At 37.2% G+C, this 14645-nt stretch overlaps 2 protein-coding genes across 2 annotated transcripts; one reads left to right on the top strand and one right to left on the bottom strand.

The window, feature by feature from the left end:
* Positions 1-6452: 6452 nt before the first annotated feature.
* On the top strand, positions 6453-7714 carry LOC122331561 (GTPase IMAP family member 9-like). Its single transcript, XM_043229076.1, has 2 exons — positions 6453-6565; positions 6682-7714. Exons 1-2 carry the CDS (start codon positions 6487-6489, stop codon positions 7656-7658), a joined length of 1056 nt encoding a protein of 351 aa, XP_043085011.1. The 5' UTR covers positions 6453-6486; the 3' UTR covers positions 7659-7714.
* A 686-nt stretch (positions 7715-8400) lies between these two features.
* Positions 8401-12332, bottom strand: LOC122331553 (gastrula zinc finger protein XlCGF57.1-like). Its single transcript, XM_043229072.1, has 2 exons — positions 11936-12332; positions 8401-10872 (listed from the first exon to the last, which is right to left on the bottom strand). The coding sequence occupies exons 1-2, from the start codon at positions 12018-12020 to the stop codon at positions 9782-9784; spliced, it is 1176 nt and encodes a 391-aa protein (XP_043085007.1). The 5' UTR covers positions 12021-12332; the 3' UTR covers positions 8401-9781.
* Positions 12333-14645: the final 2313 nt, after the last annotated feature.

Genomic DNA, 14645 nt, shown 5'->3' with positions numbered 1-14645 from the left:
GCTTTTCAGAGACACACAGCTGGGTCCTGGAGATGCTACATGCTGACCCGTCCTGGTTTGACAAAAACAAAAAAAAAAGATTATATCTCCTAAACTCTAATGCAAACCACATATCCTGAAAACTCTGACGATTTCCTGGTAAATGGTAACAGGAGTTGTGTCTACGTTCATTATTTCAAAACTGCTCTCCAATACCTGAAGCTGGAAGTTTAGCTAAAAGCATAAAAGCTGTCATGCGAGTGCAACACATCAACATTCAATATGAAATAGCTTTTTTTATTTATTGCTTATTTTTTTAATAAGTGCGTTCACACACATGTAGTCAGACTTGACACAAGGCTTCCAAAACACACACAGACCCACAGAGGTTTAGCTGTATTAGTGAAGACCTTGAGGTGGCTCTAGACGCACATAAATCACTTTAGATATGGAAGACACAAACAATAAAACAGAAAAAACACAGTTGAAAATGCGCTTGACTTGTGAGGTTATCACTACATACCCAATATAAATTATGCAAACGTTTTATCAGTGTAAAAAATGTAATCAGATATGATGTTGTTGTTGAAACTGCTAAAATAAGTTTTAATTGTACCGACCATCGATTTAAATGGTCTCCGCACTCTAAACGATCTGAACGATGTTGGAGAAGCATTGTTTTAATTGATGTTGCCATGGATACAATCATTCCACCAAGCCATTGATGCATTTCTCTCTAAATTACCAACTATTGTTTTTTTATTTCATATTTGTCGGTGGCGACCTGCCACGTTATCCAAGTGGACCGATTTTCCAAAAGGCTTTGTTGAATAACCATGAGCACGTAATGCACATTTAAAAATCAAACCGAGGCGTGGGTGTTTTTATATCGCTGTATTTCAGATGTAAGACTGTCTTTAGAAAATGTCATTTTCATTTCATCCTGCATGTAAGGCAGCGTTTTGAAGCTCAATGCTGCTTTGTCTACAGCCTTTCAGGGGAAACCTCCATTTCTCGTGTTTAAAGCACCTCCTGCTTGCAGAGAATGAACTATTTTTAATAAATCAGTCTGATTTACGCAGCAAACACATTCTGATTGTTATGAAAAGAAATAATCTACTCTAGAAGGATTTAGCTGTTGGTAACGATACTATTGGGGTGTATACCGGCGTTCAGAGCCACGAAAGCATGCATGTGCAGTAAGGTTTGTTTTCATTAAAACCGTCTATACATTTGCAGTCTAATTATTTTGAAATGAATTATAATATATCCATTTCTATCTGTAGGAAACCTAGTGTATATAGTTATATTTGGAAAGAAGTATTGCTGTTTAATCTAAAATAGAAAAAACATTCTGTAAATATATTGTTAATTGTTATTCATTGCTGTGATCAAAGATAAGTTCTATGTAGAACCATTTACTGTAAAAAGCTTAATACACAAAATGAAATGTCACAGCTGGAACAGTAATGTACTAGCAGCTGGGTTGCCAGTAATGTACTGTTATATGTACAGCTTTTAACTTTTACAGCATATTACTGTTGTACTTCCTTCAAAATGAACTGCTTCAATTGGAAGTCGCTGAGTTTCTATCCATCTGAGATGGATCTAGTATGCCGTCCTTGTTAGCCCATGATCTTTCCTCAGGACAATACCCCTCCCAGTCTGAGAGAGAGAGTTATCTAACCACACGATTAACCGCTCTGTGACGGGCTGTAAATATATCAACAGACAATATTTACACAGAAAGCGCTTTTGCGTTGACACAGATGCCACATGAGAAGTGGAACAGAAAAACCATGCAAAGAAGATAGGAGTGAGCCGGAGTGGTGTGTTTTTAGAAAGCCATGTCAGGCATCAGATGCAGCAAGAGACGTGAGCTCAGCAGTCAAAGGCATAAGGCAATTTCCACAACTTCTGTAGCATTTATTTTCCTACCATGGAAGTCAGTGGTGCCCCAAAATGGTTTGGTTAAGTTGCAAACATTTTTTTAATTATCTTCCTTTTGTTCCACTGAACAAAGAAATTCATGTCGGTTTGGGACCACGCAAGGATGAGTAAATGATAAAAAACTTCAATAGTTTTTAAAAAATGCATCTTCTTTCAAGCTTGGTAATGCTGGTGGATAGTGGCCATTATTTTGAAGCTCTGTAAATCGAATATTTCCGCAAGTACTGCAATGTAAAACTAACCTACACACTTTCTGGGGTTTATCACATTGGCTTCATAGATGCCCAATTTGCTGCTGCTTTCATTCAGCAGGTCCATGGACTCAACCATGTCCTTCACCTTTACGTCTCCAATTGAAAAGAATGATCTGACAGAGCAAAGTCTCAGTTAATGTCCTTTTGAGTTTTTCTTTTAAGACCTGCTCCACAGTTTTGACATAAAGCCACAACATCAAATTCTTGGTGTCTCTGTCCCCTGCTATTAAGCTTTATCCCCAAGTTGACAGACTTTCTTCAGGGAACAGTCCTTCGTAATAGTCTCTGTGATTTCATCTAGTGTCACACACTCAAAAGTCTGAACAACAGTAACAATAATAAATGGATGTGGAGTATAGAGTAAAGGCTACAAACTGGGCATTTGTGTGAAACTCTTTTAGTGGGTAAATGGACGTTTTTATACTCACACAGATTCAGAGGTCACAGATTCATCACTAGTCTTGTGGAGATAATTTTGTGATTCATCACAATTCATCTGACAGCAGGGTTTTGGAGAGAGAGTGTCCACCTCCTCTCTCTCTGTGGAGAAACTCATTGTAGAGGCCGTCCAGAGTCGGTGGTTAGGTCTGTAATCACAATTGTAAATGAGGTAGACCTCGTATCATCCACGCAAACAGTGGATACACGAAATTATACACGAAATTGTCCCAGTTGCGTTTGCAAAAGAAAGTACAAGGTCATTCAATAGCTACACCGGTCTACAAAGACTGCTCCACAAAAAAGGCTACAGCTAAATCATAAAGCACGAAACTCTGTAAGTGTTTCAATTACCATCATAGCATATCATTCAAACAGGTTAAATCAATCATCTTTTGTTAAGTTGAAGCATATTGTTTTAAATAGTCTAAACGATTACTTATAGCTTTATGAACGTACCTACCATGAAAAACTCTGAACTTGTGAATGTCAGTCTCTTTCTTTTCCCCCAGCCTTACCTGTTTTACCTGTTCCTCTACCTGGTTCATTCAGGTTGCAGGGATTTGTACTTTTCGAAGACAAAGACAGACTAATATTACTTTAAAGCCGCAGTCTGCAACTTTTTTTCTGTTCAAAATGTACCATTTATACCATAGGCTTGTTTGAGAAGCTCCTAGCCTCGCCTGAAATGGAGACGATAGTATCCTCTGCAGTTAGGGGAGGAGTGAAATAAAAGTCAAGACGACAGGTCTGCCCTCTGGGAGTGGAGCAACTAGAGATCAAAGACAGGGATAATGTTATTCTCACTTGTGCGCCGTGCTGCTGATAAACATGATAGAATTTCACTTCTGTTACTTTTATATGAATAAAAATACGATGAACAACACTCCCAAAGTGCTTGCTATTTAATTCCATACGAAATATATATTACTAGTCACTGTCATTTGAAAGTAATTTGATTACAATATTTTAGGTAGTACATATAATAGGAAATGAAAAATAAATAATGCCTAATAAATGTGCCCAGCAATATACAACAATGAAAGGGTTAATCCAAACCATCAAGACTGTGACATATACAAAAAATTACTTTTTACTATTAACTATATTAAATAACATGATCGATAATTAAATTGCATTTATTAATGTTAAGTAATATTCAGTTTTAATCTTACACATTATTAAAAAACTAATTTTTGTCCGTTAGCATTGGTCAGTGCGCTGTGAATTAACATGAACATTTTGATTAACATCAACGAAAATTAAGAAATGCTGTGATAATGTATCAGTGTTCGTTCATGAATGTTAATGCATTTAGTAACGTTAACAAATCAGAGCTTATTATAAAGTGTTATTATAAATGATTTATAGCAGGGCTGTGCGTTAACTTTTCTTTCACATAGGACCGGTGCTACAGACGGTGAACGTTTCGTTGCACAGGCAAACAGTTAGAGGTGGGCGATATGGCAAAAATATTTTTTATATTTTAATACATGAAATTCTGTCATATTGTTCTATTTATATACCATAATTTACTCACTCTCAAGTTGTTTCAATCCTGAATTAGTTTCTTTTTGTTATTTTGAGTAACCAAGCAGATGCTTAATTAAAAATGAACTAGACCTAGAATTTTCTGTCCCTAAAACTGACAGAAAAGGATAAAGGCTAAGGGATTTGTTAAGCTGTAATGCATTCAATGAATATTTTGATGACTAAATATATGAAAAAGGTTTTACAAGAGATCCCACAAATCTTTATTATGTGATGTACTCATAACCACACCTTAGGTGACACGTTATCCAAACATCATAACGCCACTGGTGACGCTTCAATAGTATGTCTTAGTAAACAATTTTTAAGAAAACTGCCATACATGTCAATATGTCATAGCTAACTTCACTGAATAGGAAGATGGCTAGTATTAATGCCCCTGGGGTATCAGATTTCGACCACCGTAGAAGACGTGAAATCAATGTCTACTGGACATACATCAGAGCAGGAAGCTTCCCAGCAACCAGCGTGCCTTAAGAACTGGGGTGGGTCATTCTCCTCCAGCTCCAACCCTAATCAAACAAACCTGAGGTGAGGTGTATCAGGGCTGGATCAAATCTCTACAGGAAAGTTCATTTATGAGTTACAGTGAGTTACAGTGTAACAGGTTATAAGGTCTGGACTGATAGTGTTTATAGTGTGAATGAAACATAGGAAATATATTGTATGGATGGATGTAGGATTATGAAGATTAAGTGTGTAAATATCGCAGAGGACTAGACCGCATGAAAGACCAACTGAAGATGAGTGTGGGAAATGGTGCCCTTCAGATGAAGAGGACTTCTTCCATGAACACACATACGTCCCAATTCATAGACTACATCTTTCAAAGGATCCAACTAAAAACTGATTGTGTCTGATTAAAAAAAATGAAATACTTTATATTTGCAAAGCAACATAGGAACAGGGAGACCCTCGTGGAACTGCTGGACCTGGACTAATAGAAAGACTGGTACACGGCCATGGAGCATCATCTGGGACCATCTACAGCATTTACATTTAGTCATTTAACAGCATTTAACACAAAAGAGGTAGGACAGGGGGTTATTTTATCCAAGACAACTTAGAAATGAGGACAACAGGAGCAATCAAAATAAACAATCAATGACATGCAAGTGCTATAACAAGTCTCAGAAGAAGTTGTAAGTTTCTAGTAATTTTCTCCAGTTATACATTTCTCCACATTCTCCAGAATGCACCCATTTTCAGAATTCTTTCATAAATCTTTTCAATAGTTTTCTAGCAGTTTTGTAGAAAATGGGCCTGCTGGGGAATGTGACTTCCTTGCAGGCCAAAGAAATGGGACAACTTAAAATATAAAGTAAGTTAATTGATACATCTTTGCTGAAATGTATTGTGGCATATCATGATGTATATAATCTGCTGTAGGAGTGCAAGTGTCCAGCGACAGGTGAGGGGTGGGATGAAAACCCACTGCTGAGGTTGGATGAGGGCAAACCACGGACAGAGGCCTTCAAACTACCTCCTGTCCTTATTGCTTCCATCCCGGAGGACAAATCCTGGCCCAAGTTCAGCAATGGCTGAACAAGAGGAGAAGATTGTTTTGAAGATTGTTTCTTTTCTGGAAAGAATGGTTGCTAAAAAAATTAGTCAATTTAGTATATATAATTCTACACTGTTTCTTGTAAGTTAATGGTAATGTTTTGTGGGTGGGGCTCCTCCAGTAAAATCCATACTTTAACCCCCGAGGACATGAAAAAAACCTATAATAACAGTGTAGTAAAAGTAAAAGTAGGCCAATTCTGTGTGAAAACCGTGGACTTGGCAACACTATTTAAATCTTAAGAGTGGCATATTCCACAAGCTGTTATTTTGGCATTGGCTTCAATATTAGTTTTTAGACTGAGAAATTCTGAAATTTGCAGGTTCTTTTGATAATACATTGTCAAAATGTGAAGAGAATTTTGTTTTCTCATTTCATTTCCCCATTTCCAGCGATGATGCGAACTGAAAGTTTAACATGCAGGCTCCTCCTCAAACAGGTATAAGGAAAAACAACTGCAGGAGCAATTCACCACAGACTAAGTGAAAGTAAAGCTCAACTCAGCTCTGCTGTTCTCAATGTTTCATGTGATTTATGTTTTTTTACTTGTTTGAAGGGTCATCCTTGTGATCTGTCTGGAGTCTCATTCAATAAAGATGGCGGGAGGGAACTTCTGAACCTAAAAGTAAGAAATATATTCACACAGATTTAGAGACTCTATATCAGAGATCACCAAACTTTTTCACTGTTTTAATAATAAAAGTGAATCAGATGGTCAGAAACAAGAACTACTGCGCAAGGAATGAAGGAATGACGATGGAGAATGGAGGAAAATTTATCATGAAACAAATGAGAAGGAGATCAAGCATGGAAATTCCTGGTATCTTTTGTAAGTGTCTTTCACATGCTGACATTATAAATGACTTCAAAAATATATGGCAATTTGTTCACAGAGTGTACTGTAACTTATAGGTTGACTTACTGGTCTTTCTGTTGTAATTTCAGTTGATCCAGATAAGACTGATGTGATTCCTGAGATGAATGGCCAGATCAGGCTGGTTCTGCTTGGAAAAACTGGAGCTGGAAAAAGTGCCACTGGAAACACTATCGTAGGTAGAAACGTGTTTGAATCTTCAGCCAGCTCAACCTCTCAGACCAAACAGTGTCACTCAGAAACTAGAGTAAGGTTTGGTACAGAAATATCAGTGATCGACACTCCGGGACTTTATGATACCAAACTCAGCGAAGATGAGATTAAAAGTGAAATAGGAAAATGCATGACATTCACTTGTCCAGGACCACATGCTTTTCTCATAGTGATTAAAGTGGGTCGATTTACTGAGGAGGAGAAAAATACAATAAAGAAACTTAAAGAAGTGTTTGGAGAATGTATGGAAAAATATTCCATGATCATCTTAACTCATAAAAAACAGTTAAAGAAAAAGCAAACCATTGAGCAATATCTTGAAAAAGGTGATCCAGCTCTTAAAGAACTTGTAGAGAGCTGCGGAAACCGAATCTTCTGTCTGGACAACGAGTCTGCCAGTTTCCCACAGTACAAAGATCTGATCGGTCAAGTTAAGACAATGGTGGCGGAAAACGGACACTTTTCAAATGAGATGTTTGAGGAAGCAGAGAAATGCATTCAGGAGATTCAGAAGCAGAAACTCGAAAAGAAAGTAAAGCGGTTCACGCAGGAGAGCGGACGAACAGAATGGCAGAAAATATACTGGCGTTTAGCAGAGGAGTCGCGGCTCGAGGCTAAGAAATGTTTTTCGGACTCATTCATGGCAGACCTTCTTATGCATCCTCATGTAACAGGATCAGATGTACGCAAAGCACTGGAGGTGGTGACCCTCGAGGAGAAAGAGAACACCATAAAGGAAGCTGAGGGCAAGGGAATCAGACACGCAGTGGCTGTTCAACTCGCAATCAATGCCACGCGAAAACTAGCAAAACAGAAAATGTGTACGGTTCAGTGAAAAACTCAATGAGACAGAAGACAATTTTGGCCTAAATGATCTTTGTGCCCACTTCTGCAACATTTCCTTTTTTACCGTTTAATCTTTTTTTCTCCGCCTGTTTCTGGTCTATTCTTTATATCCTTTTTGATTAGCTGCACCGCATCGGGTTTCAGAGACATGACTGACATCTGCTCTTTAATTATCTCACGCTCAGTTCCACTGAGCAGGCTAGTATTAAACGTGAGCTTGAAGTCCCAAGACAATTTTTAATATAACTCTAATTAGATTTGTCTGAAAGAACAAAGTCACATACACCTAGGACGCATTTTTGGGTGAACTAACCTTGAAAAGATGAGGCAGTGATCGGTCAAATACCTTAAAGAGCCACAAAATGGCATTTATTGTCTTCTGTCTGTGTGTTATCACAGACAGAAGACTCTTTGCTCTGCCATGAATTTCTTGGCAAAGTTCTGCGGTATATGTCCAAACTCCACGCTGGTAGAGATAGCACTTTATTATGCTGGCGGAGTAATAATACCCTCATTGAAAAGTGAAAAGGACTGTTGATCATTCTAAATCCAACTCATAGTCTTTTGTGCAAAATGCTTTTAATGTTCAGATTAAATATACCACACCCTATTTAGATAATAAAGGAACAGTTCACCCAAAATGTAAACTCTGCCTTGTTCTGCCGCAACAAAAAGTAAGACATTTTGAATAAAGTTTATAACCAGGCTGTTTTGGGTCCCCGGTTTATTCAATGCATAAAAACAATTGAATTAATTTCTACTTTAGATTTGTAGAAGGTATACTTAACTAAGTTTTTAAGAAACTAAAAATTACGTAGTTTTAAGGTTTGTCAAAATACAGCCCAGGTTTTGAGTCTGACATTTTAAATGCTCCATGTTTAAGTAACGGTGCTACATTTCCATCAGAGTCTCCTGGGGCCAATACTTCATACGTCACTAATTCAATTAGCAGGAATTTCTGTTGCCTATTTGGCATCATCTTAGATCGGTCGGTTCTTTGAAGCTCATCCAGGAGCTTCTGTGATAGCAACAGGTCCATGAGCTTGAACCTGCTTGGGCTTTTTTCAAGTAAACAGGATTTGATCGCATTTGTGTCTTTTAACCATGGTTACTTTATTACCAGAGTACCCTGGTAAACCAGAGACAATCATTTTAAATAATAAATTATGTATTTTAAGATAATACATTAATACACACAGCCAGGTTTACTCATTAAAAAATATATATTTGACATAAAAAACTACTTTAGAATTGTGTTAGTCTTTAACAACGTGCTGTACTGATAAAGTAGAGTCGTGCACAAAGCCAAACATCCAAGACAACAAACATACAGCGATATCTGCACGTAAAAACTATTTGATAGAACCAAACTGAATTAAATCAACCAAATAAAAAAAAATATTAAAAAGTCAAAAACAAATCAAATCTAGTAAGTTTAAGCACTGCGGTAAAATTACTCTGCTTCATGTAAAAATGTCTAATAAGTACTTCCACTATGGTTCATCTACATTCAACGTGATCTGGACCAGGATGACTGTACGTGCAATTTTTTCCAGGACACATCCTTGAGAGGATTTCTGTATTACTTTGATTCAAAGCATCTTGAGAGCGTTTTGAAAACATAAGAAACCGATGACCTAGATATTTTAGGCAACACAGACATCCTGGCCAGGACGCATCCAGGAACAATGGCTTTTATGCTTTCACATAATCTTGACCCTTTAATGTAACATAGTCATGTAACAAATCTGTAATCTGTAAGATATAGATGTAATTGCTAATTACTACATTAAATAAAAATTTTACAGCCTTCTCATGATACACAAAGAGGATGCATTTCATTTATTATCACATTTACTGTATGTCATTTGTCGATTCTGAAAAGGCTCTTTTAAACCAATGAATGAAGGTGTAATTATCTCCAATACTTCAATCCACATCCATACTAATCATTAACAGGCGCATCGGGAAGAAAAAACCTGAGTTAGCTAGATCCCGATTAGCACGATAATATCACCTAGGACGTGTTGTTCGATCGTGGATGTAATGAGCGACTCTGGTCTTCACTTCTGAGCACCTTGATGTTCAATCACAGTTCAAGTCTGCCAACCCTTACGTGTCGATCAAGCCTGCGCTGTGGAGTCTTTTCCTGTGCCTGCTAAGGTGTCCTTTTTGAGTGAAACTTTTCCCACACTGTTGGCAGGGGAAGAGAGTCTCTCCGGTGTGAACTCTCATGTGGGCTCGAAGGCTCCCGTGAAGATCGAAACTCTCTTGGCACTGAGGGCACGTGTAGGACTTTTCTCTCGTGTGAATTCTCACGTGCCTCTTGAGGTCTCCTTTCCGGTTGAAGCTCTTCCCGCACTGACGGCACGCGCAGTTTTCTACGGTGTGGATCCTGACGTGTTTGTTAAGGTCCCCTTTGCGGTTGAAACTCTTCCCGCACTGACGGCACACGCACTTTTCCACAGCGTGAATTCTCATGTGTCTTCTGAGGAATCCTTCGTGGATGAAGCTCACTCCACACTGCTGGCAGACGAAAGGACTCTCTCCGGTGTGGAGACTCATGTGCCCCTTAAGGTTGCCCTGGTTATAGAAACTCTTTCCACACTGAAGACAAGAGTACGGTTTCTCTCCGGTGTGAATCCTCCGGTGCACTTTAAGGCTTCCGTGGAGATCGAAGCTCTTTCCGCACTCGGGGCAGACGTAAGGCTTTTCTCCGATGTGAGTTCTCATGTGCCTGTACAGGTTTCCTTTTGAAGGAACAGCTTTCCCGCACTGTTGGCAGGAGAAGGGACTCTGTTCAGCGTGAACTCTCGCGTGGGCTTTAAGGTTGACGAGCAGATCGAAGCTCACTCCACACTCGGGGCAGGTGTGGGCCTCGTCTTCAGGGTGAACTCTCAGGTGGCCATCGAGGTCTTCTTTTCTACCAAAACTCTTCCCACACCGCCGGCAGGTACATTTTTGTCCCCCGTGAATCCTCATGTGGACTTTAAGGTTTCCGTGTTCATCCAAACTCTTTTCACACCGAGAAGGGGTTAAGTAACTTTCAGTTCCTGTTTTAGGAGCCGTTTGCAGTGAGAAAGTCTCTTTGATCTGTGGCCAACTGAAAGATTCTTCTTCAGCTTTAAAATCACATTCAGCTTCATGTTGTATTTTCTCTCCCGTTTCCTTCAGTTCTGTGCTCTCCTCTTTCAGCGGCAGGTCTGTGATGTAAAAAAATATGCCCAAATTAATAGCATGAGGAAACAGTCATCAAAATTTTATTATGAAACAGATAATTCTGGTCCTGATTGTGTTTGGTTGAACCACATTTGAAGCAGTTTAAATTATACTAAAAGTATACACCTTTGTTTACCTCTGGGTGTTGCTCAGCAGATGTAGAAGCATTTTTCATCCCAAACACTATAATCATAGACCTCATAAACTGAATTACACAATTGTCAGAGAAAATAAAAGATCCTTTTCAAACCTTAAAATTACCAAGAGAGACAAACGAGCTACTTTCCAGGTTTGTGACATCACAAACCCTGACAAACCCCGCCCCCAGAACACGCAGTTATACGGACAAGGCCATGTTCGCTGCTTCAGAGAAGTCTGCAACGCCTGCAAAACTAGGGGTGCAAGGGATGCAGTGCCGATCAATAATATTGACACCCTCAGTAAATATGAGCTTTATACGTGTTCATCTGAAGAAAAATGATCCACTGAAGCAGAAGGGAAAAATACACGAATGCGCTCGTATCAAGTGCACATATAAGTGGAAGAACTACGTTTTGAAAAAGGACACTTTTTGTGTTGTGTATTCAAAGCCTGTGTCTGAAATAATTTAATTCAATTCTTATTATCATTCATATGTAATTATTTGGGATTTAATTAATCAATTCATGGTAAAATCAACTAATTATTTATTTGAATAATTGTTTTGTTGAGAGCGTATTAATTATTTAATGTCATTATCATAACCACTCTCTGGTTGAAACATCACCAAACATGATTAATTATAACATACAGTGTTCATTGAAACCATACTTGAAGATTTTGGGGGATTTAAAGTGGTGCAAGAGAGAAGAAGAAATTAATAAAATAAACTAAGTACTTCAAGTTTAAATTAAATATCAAGAAATAAAGTGTTTTTTTCCCTTCAAAAACATGATAAAATTGAAACTATAAAAAAATGAACACCCTTAGATATGCTTTAAAAATACAATGCTTTTCTTTTGTAAAGCGTGGCATTTTAATAATCATGACACGAGAAAGAAAACCGACCTGTTTGTTCCTCAGTGTCTTCTTCTTTGATTCTGAACGTTTCTTCAATCTTCACATCTTCAGTCTCTTCTTTAATAAACTCCATCTTTATAATAGAGTCCAAACAGAAAAAACTCCTGAGATCCAGACTCTTCTTTTTAAGATGAGAAGAATGAAGGAAAATCAGCCCAAACTCTATCTGTTTCTCTCAATCATCTCTCTCTAGCCAGTAGTTTCTGTCGAGGACTGAAGTCGTTTGTATCACAAACTCATAAATATCTTGATACTTTATACTCGTTATATAAAGCGCTACAGTCAATATTAATGAACTAACTTTCCATCGCTCACTTGAACTAAAGGTTTGCTTTGAAGTGAACACTTTCTTCAGTCTAATCAGAAGCAGAGAGCGGCGCAGACCTGTGACGTCACGGCCACGTGCCAAAATAAAAGTCCCACTCACAAACTAATATGAAGGTTTTTCTTTCTTTTTTGTGAGTAGTTATGGTTGTATTCTTGGTTGATTACAGACGCAATCAGAACAATTACCCCTTTACTTTTTCAGTTTTACTTTATTATTACTTTTTATGATTATTATTTATTTTCTCATGAAAGTATTATATATATATATTTTCAGGTGTCCATTGGATTCTTTTTATTCTGTTTTCTGAGGTGAGTATAAAGCTGTTTATATTGTGTTTTTTTTTAAATGATGCCACTTTGACAGTCCCAGATTTTTTTTTTAAAAAAGGCGGGAAAAAGTATAACTATCTCATAAAAACTATCTGAGGATATGTAAGAAATGGACCAGTTTAGAGTGTAGATAATATACATAAAGTTATCAAACACTTAACTGTCTTAACTGTATCAATTGTAAATTTAATACAGACTAGTCCATATAGCTACAATTTTGTGTATTGTTAAAACACTTATTGATTTGATACCTTTCTTGCTCTGATCTCATTTTCTCATAATTCTTTGAGATGTTATTTAACTCATTTTAGACTTCACTCATGAGGATACCCAACTAAACAGGATTAAACATTGTAATCTCTATTACTGTTTTTACTGTATTTTTGATCAACTAAATAAAGCCTTGGTGAGCAGAAGACACTTCAAATTCATCTAAAACTTTTAGTGGTAGTGAGAAGAGTTAGAAGTTTCGGGGTGGAGTTAAAGTTACTTTTGCCACTATGTCAGATAAGTTTTTATTCAATTATTTGATTGAACCAACAAGCAGGATAAAAAGCGAAAGCTAATACTTCTTCAGTTGCCTAATGTCATTTTTCTTTACCTCGGGTAAACGTGAGCTACTTCTTTCACTGTAACAAGGTGAAAAAACGTAATACATCTAGTTTTCCTGTAGCTGGCATTTATTTTACGTTTTTGAGAAACCAACGTAATTGGCTGAGAGTGTATCGATTATGTTAGCTGATGGCCAGTGTTTACATTAAAATGTACTCATTTATACCGGGACAGTGTATCTTAAACTATTTTTATCTTAAATTAAACCGGCTTGTCGTTGCTATCGACTTTTATTTGCATCAATATTGTGCATTGCAAAAAAAAAAATTGTTTTGTTTCCAGTCCAAATAGCATACGATTCTTAAATCGATAAGCATTTAGTAGACAAGGAACTAGTAGGCCATTTTAACAGAACCTTATTGCTGTTTTTCCAAGTCATCCCCAGTTGACCTCCCACCGTAGCGGTTTAGTTACCACCTCCGTTCAAAAAATCTTTGTTCAACAGAAGAAATCTTCTGACATGATGAAAAACTGAATGCATGTATTAAAAATGTGTAAAAAACTAAATTAGATTTATTATCTCTTCCAGTGACAACGTATAACTAATATATATAATTCGTGCAATGCCTTATAAATACGTGACAGTTTTAGAGAAAATATGAATATGAATTTTTTACAAAAGCTAACTTCCGCTTTCCTGCAAAGCAGTGTGTCTTCCCTTATACCTTTATACCAGAGACTTCTCAAGAAAATGTGGAAAAAAGTAGGTCATTTTAGGCATTAGTTAAAAGAAACGATACGAAAAACCATAGCTGTGTAGATCTACAGAAGTTTAAACTCCATTGAATTTGATTTTAACTACGTGTATGATTGATTGTAATTTAAAATTTAAAAACGAAGGTTGAACTATTCCTGTACATACAGGCGCTGAATTAAACAAATTACTGAATCAAAAGGCTTTCTGTTACCACATGTAAATGTGTAAAACATTTCTTTGAGAAATATATTTAGGTATTTGAGTCAGAACAAAAGTTGCGTGACAGCATAGAGATAGAAAAGTGACTGTATAACATAGATGACCCATTTATCATATGATCCTCAACAGTGTTGACAATGGGCAAAGTGCACAAGATGGCGCCGATGAGCTTCAGCAATGCCATGAGTGCATACTTCCAGTCTTGCCTCTTACGCATTTCCTGTACGAGGAAACGTCACATGAAACTTGCCTCGATAGGTATAATTAGTGTTGTGAGATTAAAAAGCATGGTTAAAAATAAAGACATGAAAAAAACTCCACTATGTGGAAATTCACCAAGATACAGCACATAGATTGTTTCTTCTGTTGATAATGTTTTCTGTTTTTATTATGTCTATCTGTTTTGTGAAAGATATGTTGCATTAAGCATCAGGTGTATTTTTACAATTTGCATTAAAACATATCTTTAACTTTAATCTTTTTCTTACTGTTTTCACAGGAATTTACTGGTAG

The sequence above is a fragment of the Puntigrus tetrazona genome, unplaced genomic scaffold (genome assembly GCF_018831695.1).
Source record: "Puntigrus tetrazona isolate hp1 unplaced genomic scaffold, ASM1883169v1 S000000001, whole genome shotgun sequence".
In the NCBI taxonomy this organism is placed as follows: Eukaryota; Metazoa; Chordata; class Actinopteri; order Cypriniformes; family Cyprinidae; genus Puntigrus; species Puntigrus tetrazona.
The sequence above is the reverse complement of the archived record's forward strand: the minus strand, read 5'-3'. Positions and strand labels throughout refer to the sequence as shown.